At 47.3% G+C, this 21,223-nt stretch overlaps 1 protein-coding gene across 4 annotated transcripts in view; it reads left to right on the top strand.

Moving 5' to 3' along the window:
• Nucleotides 1–21,223, top strand: part of ATAD2B (ATPase family AAA domain containing 2B) — a 224,834-nt gene that overhangs the window by 167,635 nt on the left and 35,976 nt on the right. For all 4 annotated transcript variants that reach the window (XM_068280232.1, XM_068280234.1, XM_068280233.1 and 1 more), the window contains 2 exons: nt 8,212–8,334; nt 13,905–14,042. In XM_068280232.1, the coding sequence (XP_068136333.1) occupies nt 8,212–8,334; nt 13,905–14,042 (261 nt within the window). The remainder of the gene's footprint in view (nt 1–8,211; nt 8,335–13,904; nt 14,043–21,223) is intronic.

The raw sequence follows: 21,223 nt of genomic DNA, 5'->3' as shown, positions 1-21,223 counted from the left end.
TAGAAAGGGGAACAATGGTGGCAGAAAGAAAAATAAAAAACACCCACACAGACAGTGGGTGACCTATCACTCATATCGTTGGAACCCTATGATCAGACTCGGACTACTGGCCTGAGGGGGGGAGCCAGTGGATGGAATTCAAGAGTCTAACGGCAGCAGGGAAAAAGGAGTTCATATGCCTAGCTGTCTTGATGGAAATGGTCTGTAGCCTTCTGCCTGATGGGAGCACATTAAAGTAACGGTGACCTGGGTGTGAGCGGTCGTTTGCGATCCTTTGTGCTCTGGAGCGCAGTCTGGAGTTGTAGAGAAGGTCAAGCGAAGGGAGTGGTTTCCCAATGATTCTCTCCGCCGACCTGATGACCCTCTGAAGCTTGTATTTGTCCTTGTTTGAGGATCCAGCATACCACACCAGAATAGAGGTGCAGATGACGGATTCTATGGTGGCAGAGTAGAAGTTTGCCATAAGCTCCACTGCCATCCCGAACTTCCTCAGTTGGCGAAGGAAGAAGAGTCTTTGTTGGGCCTTCCTTTGTGTGGTGCTCGTGTGCGTCTTCCAGCACAGGTCACTGGAGATCTGCGTACCAAGGAGGCGGACACTAGATACCTTTTCCACCTCAGTGCCATCAATGAAGATTGGGGGTGGGGTGGGGGCCTGCTTCCTGAAGTCAATGACCATCTCCACGGTTTTGGCTGTGTTGAGGACCAGCCTGTTTTCCTTGCACCAACGGCAAATTTTGTCGACCTGCTGACGATAGTCGTGCTCGTCATTTTTGGTCACAAGACCGATGATGGTGGTGTCGTCAGCGAATTTGACGACCTTGACCGAGTCTGCTGTGGATCTGCAGTTGTTGGTGTAGAGGGAAAACAGAATTGGCGACAGGACGCAGCCCTGTGGGGCACCTGTGTTGGTAGACCTTTCCTGGGAGGAGATCTTGCCCAGCTTGACGACCTGTGATCTGTTGGTCAGGAAGTCTGTGATCCAGAGGCGTAGGGTCGAGTGAACGTCAAGTGCCTCCAGGTTGTTCTGAAGGATGCGAGGGCAGATTGTATTAAATGCCGAACTGAAGTCGAGTAGAAGAATTCTGGCGTATGAGTCAGGTTTATCCAGGTGATCACTGATGAGCTCAAGGCAGATGTTGATGGCATCGTCTGTGGACCTGTTTGCTCTGTACGCGAACTGGTACGGGTCCAGTCGGGGTAGTGTGGAATTCTTGAGTTCGGACAGGACCGCCTTTTCTAGGGTCTTCATGATGACCGAGGTGAGGGCCACAGGTCTGTAGTTATTTAGGTCAGATATGCCCTGCTTCTTGGGGACAGGGATGATTGTGGACCTCTTGAAGCATTTGGGGACTCTGCCCTCCTGTAGGGACTTGGCATAGATGGAGGAGAGGACAGGGGCTAACTGCTGTGAGCAAGATTTTAGGCATGCTGGTGACACCCCGTCCGGGCCGGGAGCTTTCCTAGGGTTGAGTGAGGCCAGAAGACGCCTGACCTCGGCCTCACTTGCCCTCAGCGGAGGTGGGCTCGATTCTGACTCAGCATCTGCGGGGGGGGCGTAAGGTGTTGGAGGCCCCGCTGGTTCTGGTTGGTTCTCGAACCTGCAGTAGAAAGCACTGAGCTCTTCGGCTAGCTTGATGTTTGGTGTGGCGTGCTGAGGGGGGGGCTTATAGTTGGTGGCAGACTTGAGCCCCTTCCAGACGGCTCGTGGATCGTTCGAGCTAAGGTTGTGCCTCAGCTTCTCAGAGTACTCTTTCTTGGCTGCCCTGAGTTCCCTGTTAAGGTTGTTCCTCGCTGCTCTATACTCGTCCAGGTTGCCTGACTTGTGCGCTGTTTCTTTGCGTCTCCGCAGTTGCCGAAGTTTGTTTGAGAACCACGGTTTATTGTTCGGGTAGACCTTGAAAGTCTTGGTTGGAATGCAGGAGTCCTCACAGAATGCGATGTATGAGGCGACGTTGTCGGCCCACTCATCCAGATCTGGTGCTTCCAGAGCCCTCCAGTCGGTGCTGTCGAAGCAGGCCTGAAGTTGGAGCTTTGCCTCGCTTGACCACACTTTAGTTGATCTCTGGACTGGTTTCGCTGTCTCCAGTTTCCGTTTGTAGGTTGGGATCAGGAGGATGAGGCTGTGGTCCGAGGAGCCCAGTGCTGCAAGCGGAACTGCTTTGTATGCGTTTCTCAGGACTGTGTAGCAGTGGTCCAGGGTGTTCAGATTCCTGGTAGGGCAGTCAACATGCTGATGATAGCGCGGGAGCTCTTTGCGGAGGTTGGCCTTGTTGAAATCCCCCATGACAATGAACAGCGCGTCTGGGAAGGACAGCTCCCACTGTGAGATGGTGTCGCTGAGGTCGCTCAGGGCTTGTTTGATGTCAGCGTCTGGTGGTATATATGCCCCTGCAAGGACGAGGGAAGAGAACTCCCTAGGTGAGTATGAGGGTCTGCAGTTGACCAACAGAAGCTCGAGATTTGGCGAGCATTTCTTGGTGAGCACAGAACTGGAGGGGCACCATAGTGAGCTGATGTAAAAGCAGATGCCGCCTCCCTTCTTTTTTCCAGAGCGGGCGGTGTCGCGGTCAGCCCGCATAAGATTGAAGCCTGGAAGTTGGAGGGCATTGTCCGGGATGCCGTCGTGCAACCACGTTTCCGTGAAGCAGAGGATTGGTGTGTGACTGCTGAGCCCCCTCTTGTCGCTGAGAAGATTGAGTTCATCTAGTTTGTTTGGGAGGGAGCGGACATTTCCGAGGAGGATTGAGGGGATGGATGACCTCAGACCTTTCCTTTGAAGTCTGACTCGAGCTCCTGCTCGGCAGCCTCTCCTGCGCTGTCTTACCCCAGGGCTGTGGATAGAGCCTGCAATCATAAGAGCATGGCTCCACACTGAGTTGTACAAGTGCCAGTCCTTGGGGTGTAAGGCAGAATGTGCTTCCCAGGCGATAAGCTGGGACTTGCTGAAGGTGATGACGGGGGTGTTAGGTGGTGTGGTGCGTGCAGGGGTACCCATTTCATCTGGGGAGGAAGTGGCTCTGTAGTGCAACACAGTCCATCATCTGGGCAATGCAACACAGTCCTACATGAGCTATGCAGTACAAGACCAATGCAATGCAACGCAGTCTCACATGAGCTATGCAATACAGTTCAGCACATGGGCTATGCGACACAGACCGTCATATGAGTAGTGCCAACACAGACCCTCCTTAGCAATGCTACACAGTCCATCACATGGGCAATGCTACACAAAGCTGGGTAATAGATGTCATAACTCCACAAGATTTATAGTAAACACAGGATAAGACAGGCTGCAGCAGTTCTCCTGTGTCTCCTCTCTCCTAATCACTGTGAAAAGAGATGTCATTTGATCCATTCAGGGAGAGGGCCACAGGCTGGGGGGTGGAGGACACAGTGCTGAGGGTGGACTTGCAAGGCATCAGCCTGAGGAGAAAGATGGAGGTGCTGCCACAGAAATAAATGAGTCCGTTCTATCCACTATGATGTACCAGATGTAAACTTTTATTGGCTTGGTTCACAAAGACAAATCGCATGCCTTATCAAAGTTAGCACAACTTATCAAACTTAGCACAACTTATCAAAGTTAGCACAACTTATCAAAGTTAGCACAACTTATCAAAGTTAGCACAACTTATCACAGTTAGCACAACTTATCAAAGTTAGCACAACTTATCAAAGTTAGCACAACTTATCAAAGTTAGCACAACTTATCAAAGTTAGCACAACTTATCAAAGTTAGCTCACCTTATCAAAGTTAGCTCACCTTATCAAAGTTAGCTCACCTTATCAAAGTTAGCTCACCTTATCAAAGTTAGCACACCTTATCAAAGTTAGCACACCTTATCAAAGTTAGCACACCTTATCAAAGTTAGCACACCTTATCAAAGTTAGCACACCTTATCAAAGTTAGCACACCTTATCAAAGTTAGCACACCTTATCAAAGTTAACACGCTTTATCAGAGTAGCATAGCAAACTTATGCCTGCTAATTGGCAATGACGAGAGCTCCACTCATCCTGCCCTGAGCCCCTGCGGGTTTGTAGTGCTCGCTATGCTACTCTGATAAGGCGTTTTAGCTTTGATAAGGTGTGCTAACTTTGATAAGGTGTGCTATTAGTCTAAGATGAACATATAGGGCTTGATTCACTAACTACACACACACACACACACACACACGCACACACACACACACACACACACACACACACACACACACACACTTTTGGGACGGAGATAGTCTTTAAAAACGAACGACTCCTCTTTCAGATATCATTTGCACAAAAGCACAAACAACGGCTTAAACTGTACCAGAGGGGAACGTCTGGTACTAAAATGCATACTTGCCTAAGAAGAGGAAAGCCTCTGGCTCCAATTGAGGCTTTTCACGCTGTCCTCCGATCCTCCTTCGCCAAGCATGAAGTCTTCAGCACCTTCCCCCCCCCCCCCCCCTAGGTCCTGCATCTCGTAGCTACCCTATTGGTTAACAGTCGTATAGCATTTCAGTTGCAGTATTCTCCTGTCGTTCACATCACATTGTTAAACATCGTCTGAATTTGATCAGGGAATTGTCGTTCATCTGTCGGTTTACCCAATTTTATCTTACGGTGTGTGTGTAGCTTTAGATGTGGTAGATAATACAATATTTTATTCATTGCTTTGGGCAAATTAAATGTAAAAAGTCAGGAATGGGTACAAATATAAATGTGAATGCTTGATTTTAAGGTGAGTACAGAGGCACAAATATTGTTGCTTGCAGGGATCCGTAGGAGGGATAGTTCAGGGCAGAGTGGCGTATAGACGGATCACAACGCATTCTGTTGGTATGGGTGGGGGAGGAGGGACAATGGCTAAAGGTGGCCACTACCGGTCCAATTTCTAGCAAAAAAAATTGTTCAAGCGATTAGATAATTCTGATCAGATTGATTGTAAATAATCTCCATTGATGGGCACAATCAATTGAGAACGATTTATAAAAACGATTGGATTTTTATCGAGCTAAAATTTGGATTTTCTCATTGGTTGTGATAGGAAGCAATGATTGGTTCATTGATGGTGTAGTGAACAATGCCTTATGATTTTTCACTTCCGATCAGAATTATCCGATTGCTCGAAGGGTTTTTCGCTAGAAATTGTATCTTTAGTGGCCACCTAAGCATAATTTTATATATTAATATATTGAGATGTTAAAGCTGCTTTATAATAGTATGCCTGTCTGCAGGGAAAATAGAATAACATTTCAGCAATAGTGACCCTTTAAAGAGAACCCGAAGCGGCACCAAAAGATTAAAAAAAAAAAAAAAAACTACCTGCTCGGCCCGGATCCATCGGCGCCGCTCTCCCGGATCCATCGGCGCCGCTCTCCCGGATCCATCGGCGCCGCTCTCCCGGATCCATCGGCGCCGCTCTCCCGGATCCATCGGCGCCGCTCTCCCGGATCCATCGGCGCCGCTCTCCCGGATCCATCGGCGCCGCTTTCCTTGGCCCTGTTCATCCTCTGCAGCCCGTTCTTCCTCCGGTCACTGGCAGAAGAATCCAAGATGGCCGTAACCCAGAAGTACTTCCGGGGTTATGGCTTAGTTGGCGATTGGAGCGAGGTGATGGAGGTGGGGAGCAAGTTGGTGGAGGCGGGGGAGTGAGGCAATGGAGGAGGGGGGGGGGGGGTCAGGTGACTTATGGCTTTCAGGGCAGGAGGAGGCTAGCGACAATCAGAATGATAGGCTTTCTATAGCTTTTAGGGGGAAAGCAGAGCCCTGGTGGGGGGACTGACAGTGGCAGCAGAAGGACACAGGTATGCCATTGGGCAGAGAACATGCCTCTGTGTCCTATAATCTAAACTCACTCTGCCTCGGGTGCTCTTTAAATGTGCAAACTGTGACTGTGATTAACCTGTCGGTGCTCCCAGCAGTACTGTTTACCATCGTGATAATTTTGTCTGATTGGCTTCACTTTACCCATTTCTGAGCAGACACATTCCTTCCATACATAAGCATGGCTGGGGTGCAGAGGGAAGTGTGTCAGAGGTAGTCTACACATGGCAGCCGTTATAAGTCACATTCCTGGCCATGCTGGTTAGACGTTTGTCTCCTACTACTATAGAGCAAATCCCATAACTGCTTTTCCATCTCAGGCTGGAGGTTCTTGCCTGAGCTGTTTTATCACTCGTAGATTTTATTATACCTGTAAATTTTGTGTACCTGTAATGCTGGACTGGAAAAAACTGGACAAGCCACCTACAAGGCAGACAGGGAAGGTGTTTGTATCCAGTGTTTATATAGTATTGGCAAATACATGGCACTTCAGTAACATTCAGCACCTAAAATGAAAACCGATTTATAGCCATTTGTGAAAAAAAAATAGAATCTAAGTGGCGGGTTCACACTTGGAGCTTTTGCGTGCTTTGCTGATAACCGTCAATCAGCAAAGCACTACTACTAATGTATCCATTCACACTGCTGCATTTTTCCAATTTCGATCAGTCACAAATGCACTGCATGCAGTGTTCTTTGGGGCGATTGCGCTGTGATTCTCTATTGCGGACCCAAACGTGATCGACAGGAAGCAGCGGGCAAGCGGCCAGTGTGAACCTGCCTTAAGCTTTAATTTATAGTACTAATCTTTATTGGACTTTCTTGGAATATCGTCATCTGATTTTTGATTTAAAAGTGAACTCGAGGTGAAAATAAACTCACGAGATAAACAATTCTATTCATCCTCCTACTCCTAAAAATACTTTTTTTTTTTTAATATCCCATGGTTTTCTTTTATATTAAAACATTTACAAAGTAGGCTGAATTTTTTAGTTTCTAATCAGTGGCAGCCTATTAAGTGTCCCAGAGGTAAAAAAAAAAAAAAAAATCAATAGTTCATGTACAGTATTTTATTTTATCTTTCCCTGCCCTCAAAGGTTGCATTCTGCCAGGAAATCTTTTTTATGGCTGTAATTTGCTTATCAATTATGTTCACTGTATTCCCAACAAAGTACTGACAAGACAGAAGCTGTCACTTCCATGCCTAGAAATTAACTCTTATAGGCAGCAAAATAAAACAAGTGAAACAGCCTGGTTTTTAATATTTTACATATTGCATATACATACACATTACACACTCATGGTTATCTCATCATGTCTCATGATGCCCCAAGTACACTTTAAAGGGTTACAGATTCAATTTTAGATTTTTTACGTGAATTTTAAGCTCCCATACAAACAAATGTTGAGCTGTTGAACTGTATGTTCCTGCCTCTCCCAAATGTTTGTTCTCTGCCAAAAAATAGATTTATAACCTTGAACTGCTCATCAGTGTGATCTTCACATTTTGGACTGCAGACAAACTGTTATTTAGAACTCCGGATTCTACATGACTGTACATACACATTTTATCTTATAAAGTAGCTATTAAAGTGAACCCGAGGGGGGAAATAAACTGATGATATAAACAATTGTATTAATCCTCCTCCTCCTAAAAATGAGGGGGGCGGGATTTAGATATCCCATGGTTTTATTTTATATTTAAACATTTCCGGAGTAGATTGAATGGTTTGCTGATTCTGCTCAATGGCAGCCTAATAAGTGTCCTAGAGTTATAAAAAAAAAACTTAAATAGTTCATGTTTTTATCTCCCTCTGCTCTCAGAAGTTGTATTCTGCCAGGAAAACTTTTATAGCTGTAATTTGCTTATCAGTGATGTTTACTATATTTTCGACAAGGTACCGGCAAGACAGAAGCTGTCAATTCCATGCCTAAAAATTAACTCTTTCAGGCAGTAAAATACAACCTGGTTGTTCATGTTGTTGCACTGTACATATATATGTTTATATCATCATGTCGCACATCGCCTTGGGTACACTTTAAGCACACCCGTACTCGCACTCTGCACACGTTGACATGCTTCAGCTCGTCACACTGCATATGGAGCAACAGCAGCAAATTGTAGGGTCAGTTTATTGGCGGGTTATAGCTTAAGCCCCCCTTTTTTAGGCATAAGCGCAGGGAAGCATATCCAGGGTATATATATTCTATCCTTTTCTACTGCCTATGTTTATGACTGGTTTACTTTAATAGCACAAAGTCATCACAGCATCCATATAGCCATGTGTAGGTCTCATGGAAGAAACTTGCTGCATTGTTGCAGTATTCTATCTTGCCTGTTTATAGTCACAACAGGTGTAGTCTATGTGTGGACGATATTGACTCTCACTATGCTTTTGTACAGATAAAATCATCAGACACCGCGCCTGCACACTGAAAGACACAGCACATGCCATCATTGCCGCCGAACTGGATCCGGAGTTCAATAAACGGTGTGAGGAGATTAAGAAATCCAGAACCAAGCGAGGTATGTGCTAATCTGCTGCTCTAACATGAACTCATGCCTGACCATTTTCAATTAAAACTCCTAGCAAGCAGCAGAAGGGCAAGTGCAGATCAACCTCCAAATTACCTGGCTGCTATGCACCCCTAGATCCGTTCATGGCTTCGCGTCCGCAAATCTGTCATCTGTTGTGCTGCTTGCAGCTGTGCCTTTCTTGACTCCAATTGCTCTGCCCAATTTCTATCAATTCTGTCCCTGTTTTTAAGTAAGGCTCCACTCTCATTAATGTGGGATAAAACTCGGGCATAATATTCAGTAATAAAACTTTCACATTTTTAATCCTTCATTTAAAAAAACAGGCTTTTGTAAAAAAAAAAAAAAAAAAAAAACATTAATACTTATCAGCACATGCATGATGAAGACAGGAGGTCGCCATTGTATTTCTTGCGTAGCTGCTGTATTTACGGTATATATTAAAATCTATCTAGTGATCTCTTCTCCGCTTTGTCTGCTTCTACTATGTGCGTAGCTCAGTTTAAGGACAGCTGCTAATGTTGACTAATTGTAGCTGACAAAGGAATGTAAACAAAATATGTTATTACCACTTAAGATTAGGCAGCAAGCTTTCCACTGAAGAAGAAAGTGCTTTGTTTAACCGTTTGAATGCTGTTATGCTACTTAAAAAAAGCTGAAGAGTGGGGAAATTGTGGCCTGGCAGACAGGGAATATGAAATTAAATGTAACTTTTTTTTACATGATTTTGTGTTTGAAACTTTTATCATACTCAAAATGTTTACTAGACCCTTGCTTGACACAGTTTGGTAAGCTACAGGCAAAATGTCATGAAAAATAATTGAACCACTCTTTGTACAGAATCTAGTAGGAATTGAACACCAGGGAGGTTAAAAGAAGAAAAAAAGGCTGGTGCTAACTAGTTTTGCACTGCCCTACTTGCCTTACTGTACAGCCAGAGCTGCTGTTTTCAGTAGTGTAGCATTTATGTGTAGTCTCCTTTTTGTCATGTCAGAGCTCTGACTGCAGCTTTTTGTTGGCTTCTGAATGGCCAGCGCTCCCCATAAGTTTAACACAGGGAGGGGAGGAGGCAGCAACTACCCTCCACTATAAAAAACAAAAACAAAACAAAAAACTCTGGCTGATAAACTATGGCCGGGCAGACATAAAGGAGTCAGCCCTAACCTTTTTTTCTGTTTTTCTTCTTTTAAACTTCATTTAGGCTCAGACTTCCTGTCTGGCACTCACTGCAGGTGGCTTCTCTAGAATATGGGAAGCATCTGGAATGAAGCTTTTTACAACCCCCCTCAGTTTATAGTTGCCTCTGTTGGAGCTGGCTTGTCATTGGTAAAAGCTGAATTGATCTATATGTTGTTACGCCACTTTAGTACCAAATCTATACAACCTATGCCATTGCTACACAAATTACACTCACTGAAGGTGATGTGTATCCAGGGAGGGGCTGCACCTTTAGCGAGTGCAGAGAAGCTCCAACTCCCACCAGAATAAACATAATTAACCCTTGAGCGGTTGACAGATAGTTGCCTAGAGCAATTTGTGCCTTGATAAAGGAGCCCTATGTGTCCACAAAGCGTTGGATTTTTAACATTGCATAAAACAATAGAGTAGTTTATGGGATGTAACGGCTTCGGTCTATTTGAAACTTTATTATTATTTATTGTATTTATAAAGCGCCAACCTATTACGCAGCGCGGATATGGAGGCTGCCATATTTATTCCCTTTTAAACAAAAGCAGTTGCCTGGCAGTCCTACTGATCCTGTGTTTTTAATACTTTTAGCCATAGACCCTGAACAAGCATATGCAGATCTGGTACCCTGACTCAGCTGACTCAAGCTTTACTGTAGTAACACGGGGGATAGGAGGCGCCCTAATGGGTACTGTTAGCACGACATTTCCGTCGAATATAGACAATTTAAGAGCTAGACCAAAGGTCAAATCAATCTAATAATACAATAGGTGGTACAGGTATGTACCCCTAATGCCGAGAGTGTTGGTATCAGTTTATGTGATTATTTAGTGATATTAGCAATAGATGGAACGATCCTACCTTAAGGAGTAGTCATTCCATAGTAGTTGTAAAAAACATTCTTTATTGGAGCACTCAAATAATGACAACGCGTTTCGCGGTTCAAAACCGCTTCATCAGGTCGTATATCGTGCCTTAAAATAGAAAAGAGATGACATGGCGCTAAATATAGGGGACAGGCTCCCATTGCATAAAAAACACACACATAACAGTATAAAATCCAATAGTGAAACAAAATTTGGCAATTGAATTAACAAATATATCCATAGCACACGTTAAAACATACATATTATAGTATATGTGATGACAAGAACTGTTATGTAGAGAATAGCACATGCCCCACTCACTGTATTTGTTGTGAATGGTTACAAGGTCATAACACATATGTATACACAATCTTATCAGTGAATGGACACACAGCCCTAAAGGTGTGTGTATAATTATAAGAGGTAGAAAAATAAATATATTTGGAAGAATCATAGTATAAAAAGGTGGGCGGGAGTGAGCCCTCCAGGAAACATAGAGAAGTGGTTCTGGGTTCAATACGCTGGGCTGGTTGCTACACACTCTAGTTGCCAGAATCCGCTCTGAGTACAGCAATAGTGCAGCACTCCTAAGGTTGTTGATGCGGGGAGGCCCGTCTGTGTGGAAGAGGAGGCTTACCTATAAGCAGAGTTCCCCGGATTCGGGCGCCAGTGAGCGCCGTCCACCCCGCTGGAGATTTAAATATCAAAGATGTGGGCACGTAGGGTAATGGGGGCGTGGCCCGCGATGACACCACACGCAATACGAGTGTGCCTGACGTCTGTCGTAACTCGCTGCCATGAGAGGTTACGACATGGCTATGCGGAAAGGCGTGGATAAGTTAAGATGCGTCTCAGGATGAGGCGCAGCGTGTGACGTCAGGACGTTTAGTCCGTAATTATGCTAGGCCGGGGGGAGGGCGGGTGTCCGTTGGAATCCGTCTCCTAGGCGACGGAGGGGAGGGGAATTAGGTCCCGCCCATCTGTACAGGCCGGCCAAGTAAAGGGAGAGAGCCGGAGTGTTTACCTGTATCTCAATAGTATAGGAAATTCGTAAAGCAAGTGGAGACAATGCAATACCGCTATAGACACAAGATTCCCAAAAGAGTAAAATAAATAAAAATAAAGATATTAAGAGCAGACACACCTATTAAAAACTGTGAAGACGTACTATAATAAAAAAGTAAAAATTCAAAAATCTATTAAGATCACCATTAGATAAGAGCAACATTGGGTGTGACATTATATAAAAAAAAGATAAAACAGCAAACTATTAGCAGGATGACATACACAGACGTAGAGGTGAAACTGCTGTACTTCCTAGTCCCGCATGAGTTGCTATACTTCCTAGTACCCTACCGTAAGCCACCTTGGCAATGGGTAGGGTGCTCCCCGGAGGTGTGTTGTAGCAACATTACGAGTGGGGGGTTCCCTGAAATTAGCGGGGGAAGATAACTATGACTACAGGGAAGGTGTGGGAGTGGGAAGGGATACGGGGACGGCTATTGGGGGGGAAAGGGGTAGGGAACAGAGGGAGCACAACAGAGGGAGGGGGGGGAAATGGGAGAAGGGGGTCAGGTGCGTGTGATACTGGCTGAAAAAGTCCGATGATGGCTCCAGTACTGTTAGGTCACTGCTTGAAGAGGGGGGGCGGGTGTCGGCCAGAAGGCATATGTGTGCTCTACCAACTAGCCGGCTTGGTGGAATATCCCAACATAAACCGGCCAGTTGCAGCAAAGTAGAAAATCGGACCTCGGGAGAGCATGTGTGGTGCAGCAGATAATGTGAGGCAGATAGTTCTCTAGCTGCTGTTAAAAGAAAAATGAAGCCCTATACCAATAACTCTATATATCCAGATACGGGAGGGGTTTAAGGTCCTCTAGTGTTAGATGGGATACACTAAGGTCTAATTCGGGGTATTAGAAGACTCATGTAGTGATCGTGTAAGGGTTGGGTCGGGTCTGGACAGAAATAAGGATAACCCGTGGGTTTCCCTCTCTGCTTGCACTAAGGCTACCATTGGGCCCTGCCTGTTGCTCGTAGGTTGACTTAGTCTTAAAGGGTCTCACTGTATGTGAGGTACAGTAACGTAAAAGGTAAAGTTTGGCCCATATTAGTTCGTACAGGAAGGGGGGGGCAGTCAGGCTCTGAGGGCTGGGTGGCATGGTGAGCCGATGGGTATTATTTTGTTGGTCAGAGATTATGTTCAAGGCATATATTCAATCCATCAGGTTGAAGGGTGTTTAGTTTGTAGATCCAAAACATCTCCCTACTCCTGAGTTTCTTCAGACGGTTATTCGTGGATTCTGGGATGTGTTCTATGGGGCAAATCCTTATTCCTTCCGTCTGTTGGTTATGGTTTAGTTTAAAATGCCTTGAAAGTCCATGTTTCATATATCCATTGGTGTTACTGTAGTAGCCATTTGCTAGTTCCAGGTTTTTGACTCAGACGCTATATATGCTAGAAGATCATCAGGACAGCCAGGCAACTGGCATTGTTTACAAGGAAATAAATATGGCAGCTTCCATATCCCTCTCACCCCAGCTTCCCTTTAGGTTACTTTCATTCACATTGGGATGTTGTGTTTGATGTGACGTTAGTCGCCCCTAATACAGCGCATGTAGGTTATGAAATTGGACGTTATTTTGCACTGCATTGTGTCTCGGTGCGCCGTTTGCGTTGCATACTATTGGAACGAAAACGGCGCATGCGTTACATTCGAAAAAAAGAAAAATGTATTACTGAGCATGTGCAACACACATCACAGCAAATGTATTGCTAAACGCACAGCGTGCAGCACCTTTTAAATATTGCTACACGTTGCACACAACGCAACGTGTGCACTGTGAATGTCGCACAGACTTTGTATTGCTGTGCGTTAGTCTGCGTAATAAATTTTTATAACGTGCAACTTTAACGTCCCACTGTGAAAGAGGTCTTAAAGTAAACCTGAGATATCGGAGGATACAAGTGCGCACCTACTCGATCACGCACCTGTAGTCACTGCGCATGCATAGCCACGGGAACGCAATCGAGGTGCGTGGTCTGGACAGAGCATGTGCCATAGTGAGCACCTCAGCCAGGGTCACAGACTTAAATGTGGCGGACAGCAGCACAACGGAGGGGAACTGAAGGACACCGAGGGAGATGAAAGACTTTGGGGGGCTAGAAGAAGCCTCTGGTAAGTAAACGACAAGTTTTTCTCCATTTCTGGTACACTTTAAGGGTTAATTGTTACTAACGTAACCAGCATTTCCTAAATAAAGTGATCGTCTGTAGTTGTACCTTGTGGGTTATTGCCTCCTTCCATGTTTCTTTTTACATCTTTTCTTTATCGAAGAATTTCCATTAAAAATTGGTTTGCAGCGATATGAATGGCACATCTGAGGTATCTTAATGGATTTTGACCTCCGAAATTCTTGCTGACTTGAAGGAAATTGCAGCTGAAAAATCTATTTTCCGGTGTCACCCAGGACTAATTTGAATGTGCTCTTATCTCCTACGTGCAGGTCTGCCAGCTGCCGCGGAGCTAGTGAGTTCTCAGAGCTCGGTGGCGCGGAAGGCAGACGATGGGTCGGAGGAGGTGCGGCAGAATAAGCCCACGATGGTGCCAGATGTCAGGAATCACTCTGGAGCAAGATGTTCAAGTAAGTGTCTTGTGATGTGCCGGGTGACGTGAGGGGAGCACTTTACCTTCTATAGGAAGACAGCAGACGTGCATTGTGTATTTCATGTACAGGCTAAAAGGAAAACCTCCGTGACAGGAATGCAGAAGACGCCATAGGTAGCTTCTTTTCTGGCTTTTGTGCTGGTCTTCTACCTCAGTGCTGTCCAACTTCATAGCCATGAAGGGACAGGCTCCCAGCATTCTTGGTCTGGAGGGGGTGGAGCAGCAATGTCCTGGCTTTGGGGGGACGGAGTTAAGTGGAGAGAAAGAGGTGGGTGTGGCAGAAGCAGTGAGAGGAGGAATGACACTGCAAACAGACTAGCCACAGCAAGAGCTCTCTGCGGACCACCATTTGGACGCGTACGTTAAAAAAGGGCGCAGGGTTTTAAACGATAAGTATGAATAACGTTTAAAAAAAAAATTGTGCTATATTTCATTTAAAAATAATGTTTTATCAAGTTATAAATCATTAAATAATGTGTATGAAATCGGCAATTGTAAAAACGTTAATCTTCCCGGTTTAAAAAGTGAAATATATAACGTTTTATAAAAGATTACTAAGAATTTTACTAAAACTATACCTAACCCTACTCTCACACAGAACCCTCTCTGTACCTACCCCTAACCCCTAGACCCCCCTGGTGGTGCCTAAACCTAAGACCCCCCTGGTGGTGCCTAAACCTAAGACCCCCCTGGTGGTGCCTAAACCTAAGACCCCCCTGGTGGTGCCTAAACCTAAGACCCCCCTGGTGGTGCCTAAACCTAAGACCCCCCCTGGTGGTGCCTAAACCTAAGACCCCCCCTGGTGGTGCCTAAACCTAAGACCCCCCTGGTGGTGCCTAAACCTAAGACCCCCCTGGAGGTGCCTAAACCTAAGACCCCCCCTGGAGGTACCTAAACCTAAGACCCCCCCTGGAGGTACCTAAACCTAAGACCCCCCCTGGAGGTGCCTAAACCTAAGACCCCCCCTGGTGGTGCCTAAACCTAAGACCCCCCCTGGTGGTGCCTAAACCTAACACCTCCCCTGGTGGTGCCTAAACCTAAGACCCCCCCTGGTGGTGCCTAAACCTAAGACCCCCCCTGGTGGTGCCTAAACCTAAGACCCCCCCTGGTGGTGCCTAAACCTAAGACCCCCCCCTGGTGGTGCCTAAACCTAAGACCCCCCCCTGGTGGTGCCTAAACCTAAGACCCCCCCCTGGTGGTGCCTAAACCTAAGACCCCCCCCTGGTGGTGCCTAAACCTAAGACCCCCCCTGGTGGTGCCTAAACCTAAGACCCCCCCCTGGTGGTGCCTAAACCTAAGACCCCCCCTGGTGGTGCCTAAACCTAAGACCCCCCCTGGTGGTGCCTAAACCTAAGACCCCCCCTGGTGGTGCCTAAACCTAAGACCCCCCCTGGTGGTGCCTAAACCTAAGACCCCCCCTGGTGGTGCCTAAACCTAAGACCCCCCCTGGTGGTGCCTAAACCTAAGACCCCCCCTGGTGGTGCCTAAACCTAAGACCCCCCCTGGTGGTGCCTAAACCTAAGACCCCCCCTGGTGGTGCCTAAACCTAAGACCCCCCCCTGGTGGTGCCTAAACCTAAGACCCCCCCCTGGTGGTGCCTAAACCTAAGACCCCCCCCCTGGTGGTGCCTAAACCTAAGACCCCCCCCCCCTGGTGGTGCCTAAACCTAAGACCCCCCCCCCCCTGGTGGTGCCTAAACCTAAGACCCCCCCCCCCCCCCCTGGTGGTGCCTAAACCTAAGACCCCCCCCCCCCTGGTGGTGCCTAAACCTAAGACCCCCCCCCCCTGGTGGTGCCTAAACCTAAGACCCCCCCCCTGGTGGTGCCTAAACCTAAGACCCCCCCCCCCTGGTGGTGCCTAAACCTAAGACCCCCCCCCCCCTGGTGGTGCCTAAACCTAAGACCCCCCCCCCCCCCTGGTGGTGCCTAAACCTAAGACCCCCCCCTGGTGGTGCCTAAACCTAAGACCCCCCCCCCCCCCTGGTGGTGCCTAAACCTAAGACCCCCCCCTGGTGGTGCCTAAACCTAAGACCCCCCCCCTGGTGGTGCCTAAACCTAAGACCCCCCCTGGTGGTGCCTAAACCTAAGACCCCCCCTGGTGGTGCCTAAACCTAAGACCCCCCCCTGGTGGTGCCTAAACCTAAGACCCCCCCTGGTGGTGCCTAAACCTAAGACCCCCCCCCCCTGGTGGTGCCTAAACCTAAGACCCCCCCCCCCTGGTGGTGCCTAAACCTAAGACCCCCCCTGGTGGTGCCTAAACCTAAGACCCCCCCCCTGGTGGTGCCTAAACCTAAGACCCCCCCCCTGGTGGTGCCTAAAACTAAGACCCCCCCCTGGTGGTGCCTAAACCTAAGACCCCCCCCCTGGTGGTGCCTAAACCTAAGACCCCCCCCCCCCTGGTGGTGCCTAAACCTAAGACCCCCCCCCCTGGTGGTGCCTAAACCTAAGACCCCCCCCCCCCCTCCCCCCGGTGGTGCCTAAACCTAAGGCCCCCCTGTGATGAGCATTAAAAACGTTTTAAAAAAATATTGTGGTGTTTTTCGTTTAAAAATGTTTTAAAAAGAAATATTGTACTGTTCCGTCTAAAAATGTTTTAAAAATTATAAATCATTAAATAATGTGTAATCATGAGAAGCAGTTATAAAACATTAAAAGTCTCCGGGCGCCGCTTGTAAAACGCTATTTTTCTCCGGCGCCCTTTTTTCCTGTTGCGCGCCCATTAAACGATATTTATTATGGGAGTGAATGGCGGCGCCCTTTTTGTCTACCTGCCTCATGCGCCCAAATTTTCTGCCTCCCATTTGGACAGCCCTGATGTACCTCTTAATGCTGACCCAGAACCAGTATGTTGATTAGTGATTATGAGTTTACTTGTTGCATGTTCGAACCAGCCATGTGGCTCAAACGGCTGAAGTCTAAAGAGCACCTGGAGGGTGCTTAAAGGGGAACTGAAGAGAGAGGTATATGGAGGCTGTCATGTTTATTTCCTTTTAGACAATACCAGTTGCCTGGCAGCCCTGCTGATCCTCTGCCTCTAATACTATTAGCCATAGCCCCTGAACAAGCATGCAGCAGATCAGGTGTTTCAGTGGTTCAGACTTATAAGGGCCCGTTTCCACTCTCGCGGAAACGGCCGCGAATCCGCAGAGTTTCCCCGCAGGCAAATCGCGCGGGGAAACTCTGCCATAGGGGACAACGGCGCCGCCGGCCGAATCGCTTGCAGTAGCGATTCGGCCGGAAACCCCCACAGAATTCGCGGCGGAGGCTGCGATTCCCATAGCCGTGCATGGCACGGCTGATGGGAATCGCCTGCGATCCCGCCCACCCGCTCAGTGCCGGCGTGCGTCTACGAGACGCACGCCGCACTAGTGGAAACGAGCCCTAAGTCTGATCTGACAAGACTAGCTGCATGCTTGTTTCTGCTTTTAATCAGATACTACTGCAGAGAAATAGACCAGCAGGGCTGCCAGGCAACTGGTATTGATTAAAAGGAAATAAACATGACAGCCTCCATATACCTCTCTCTTCAGTTCCCCTTTAAGAATACATTCACAGTGTTCCTTGTTTTAAGTTAGAGGCACTTTAACCACTTGCCGACCGCGCACTCATAACGCGCGTCGGCAAAGTGGCAGCTGCAGGACCAGCGACGCAGTATTGCGTCGCCAGCTGCAGGCTGATTAATCAGGAAGCAGCCGCTCGTGCGAGCGGCTGCTTCCTGTCAATTCACGGCGGGGGGCTCCGTGAATAGCCTGCGGGCCGCCGATGGCGGCTCGCAGGCTAAATGTAAACACAAGCGGAAATAATCCGCTTTGTTTACATTTGTACGGCGCTGCTGCGCAGCAGCGCCGTAAGGCAGATCGGCGATCCCCGGCCAATCAGCGGCCGGGGATCGCCGCCATGTGACAGGGGACGTCCTGTCACTGGCTGCACAGGACGGATAGCGTCCTGTGCAGCCCGGATCTCCAGGGGGGGCCAGGTAGGAGAGGGAGGGGGAGGATTTTCGCCGCGGAAGGGGGCTTTGAGGTGCCCCCCCCCCCCCCCGCAACACCCGCAGGCAGGAGCGATCAGACCCCCCCAGCACATCATCCCCCTAGTGGGGAAAAAAGGGGGGCGATCTGGTCGCTCTGCCTGCACGCTGATCTGTGCTGGGGGCTGCAAAGCCCACCCAGCACAGATCAGCTACAACAGCGCTGGTCGTTAAGGGGGGGTAAAGGGTGGGTCCTCAAGTGGTTAAAGCCTAGGCTTTTTATTATGCAGAGCTTCTTCTCTCAATGCACTCTGGAAGACCAGATGACCTATAACTTATACTTGAATTATCCTGGTTTCTGATTCATAAACCTCTCCTATATCTATATTTTAATTTATATTGAAATTTGACCCCGCCCTCCCAGGGTTAATCACCTTGGAACACAAAACAGACTAACATTCTGCAGTGATAAATTTCTTCGGGCGATTACGAAGTGAATTGACTAACCCGCTTGCATATAAATTGCCACCATACCTGTATGGATGCTGCCGCCAAGCTGGGGGCAGGCTGCTGTAACGCGGTTAGGGGGCTGGCCACAGAGCTGCTGTTTCCTTCAGGAGTAGGATACCTCTGCTCCACCCTGTTTGTGGAAACACAAGTTTGCTCAAGAGTTTGGTAATCGCCTAAGTTAACATTCTTGTATGATCAAAGTCATTTACAGTTCTTCTCATGGAATCATGCTGGTTGCTGGCCTAATGCTGGGTACACACTATGAGATTTTATGGTCGATTTACTGTCGGATCGATTAGTTCCAACATGTCCAATTAGCTTTCCGATCGATTTCCGTTAAGTTTATTAGGAATTTGATCGGAAAGCAAATCGGACATGTTGAAAATAATCGATCTGACAGTAAATTGACCATAAAATCTCAGTGTGTACCCAGCATTAGAGAGACAATATTTTTCAGACTATGAGACGCTCCTGACCATAAGAAGCACCTTGATTTAGAGGACAAAAACCAGGGGGAAAATATATATAGTAAACCTGGGGCATCTTGTAGATTATGCCCCCTTTGTACCTCTTGTGTACAGCTTGTGTTCTCCTGTGTCCCTCATGTGTCCGCATCTGTCCTCTATGCCCCTTTGTGTCCCCCTGTGTCCTCAGTTTGTCCCTGTCTCCTCCTCTGCATGGGCACAGTACAGGGAGTTCCCTACATTGCGGCGGGTTGGAGGTTCACAATTTCAGGCATTCACAAGTCTGGAACTTCCTGCATTTGGACCAGGCTTTCTCAACCAGGGTTCCCTGGAACTCCAGGGTTCCTTGAGTACTCTGCAGGGGTTCCTTGGCATTTTCCCCCATCGTGGAGGAAGTATAATAGAGCACTCTGTAATAGGTGGTACTGTAACAAGAAGCACTAAATTGAGGGCTCAGAAGACAGTATAATGAGTGACAGTGTAATGGGGTAGTGAAATAAACAGCCACACATACTTTTAATGACCATGCCTCCTGCAAAATAAATGCAGGGGTTCCTCGAGAGCAAAACATTGTTTGCAGGGGTTCCTTGAGATCCAAAAGCTATTTGCAGGGTTCCTCCAGGGTAGAAAGGTTGAGAAAAGCTGATTTGGACTATAAGACGCAGTTACTTTTTCTCTAACTTTTGGGATAGAAAAATTGAGTCTTATAGTCCAAAAACGATAGTATATACCTTTATAATGTGTGTAGTTGTGGTCCTATATGACTTGCATAGCGGATACAACACCCTATGGAAACCTAATGACAAATACCTGTGTTTGCAGACCCTGTTGGTTTCCCATGCCTGTCTGTCTTGCTTTCTCCTGCCATGACTAGCTAATTACTATGTGACTTATTAGCACATTTTACTATAGCTCAATCACTCATATCATAATGTGCCATCACAATATCGCACGTTTTAATTGCTTATAGCTGGGGAGTGAGAAAACAGGAAACGCAAACAACTCACAAGTGTGAAAGGTTTAAGTCAATAACGATCATTGGTTTAGATGTTTGGAAACTCTTAGCAGTATTGTTCAGGTAACATTAGAGTTTGTGAAATTGAGTTGACGAGGAATGGATGAATCCAGGTGACAGCTGCAATTAGCACTTTTGCCTCCGTTCCTGGAATGCTGTCTGCCTGATACAGTACGATATCTACTGCAGATTAGGCACCACCGTTGTAGTATCAAATGTATTGGTCACATAAAATTAAAAACGCAGTAGCACAATGACAGTATGTCTATTACAACGTACATCCGTGTCTATTACAACGTACATCCGTGTCTATTACAACGTACATCCGTGTCTATTACAACGTACATCCGTGTCTATTACAACGTCCGTCCGTGTCTATTACAACGTACATCCGTGTCTATTACAGCGTACATCCGTGTCTATTACAACGTACATCCGTGTCTATTACAACGTCCGTCCGTGTCTATTACAGCGTCCGTCCGTGTCTATTACAACGTCCGTCCGTGTCCATTACAGCGTACGTCCGTGTCTATTACAACGTCCGTCCGTGTCTATTACAACGTCCGTCCGTGTCTATTACAACGTCCGTCCGTGTCTATTACAACGTCCGTCCGTGTCTATTACAGCGTACGTCCGTGTCTATTACAGCGTACGTCCGTGTCTATTACAACGTCCGTCCGTGTCTATTACAACGTCCGTCCGTGTCTATTACAGCGTACGTCCGTGTCTATTACAGCGTCCGTCCGTGTCTATTACAACGTCCGTCCGTGTCTATTACAACGTCCGTCCGTGTCTATTACAACGTCCGTCCGTGTCTATTACAACGTCCGTCAGTGTCTATTTCAGCGTCCGTCCGTGTCTATTTCAGCGTCCGTCCGTGTCTATTTCAGCGTCCGTCCGTGTCTATTTCAGCGTCCGTCTGTGTCTATTTCAGCGTCCGTCCGTGTCTATTTCAGCGTCCGTCCGTGTCTATTTCAGCGTCCGTCCGTGTCTATTTCAGCGTCCGTCCGTGTCTATTTCAGCGTCCGTCCGTGTCTATTTCAGCGTCCGTCCGTGTCTATTTCAGCGTCCGTCCGTGTCTATTTCAGCGTACGTCCGTGTCTATTTCAGCGTACGTCCGTGTCTATTACAGCGTCCGTCCGTGTCTATTACAGCGTCCGTCCGTGTCTATTACAGCGTCCGTCCGTGTCTATTACAGCGTCC

Source organism: Hyperolius riggenbachi, chromosome 4 (genome assembly GCF_040937935.1).
Source record: "Hyperolius riggenbachi isolate aHypRig1 chromosome 4, aHypRig1.pri, whole genome shotgun sequence".
NCBI classification, from domain to species: Eukaryota; Metazoa; Chordata; class Amphibia; order Anura; family Hyperoliidae; genus Hyperolius; species Hyperolius riggenbachi.
Note: the sequence above shows the minus strand (reverse complement) of the source record. Positions and strands in the feature narration are given on the sequence as shown.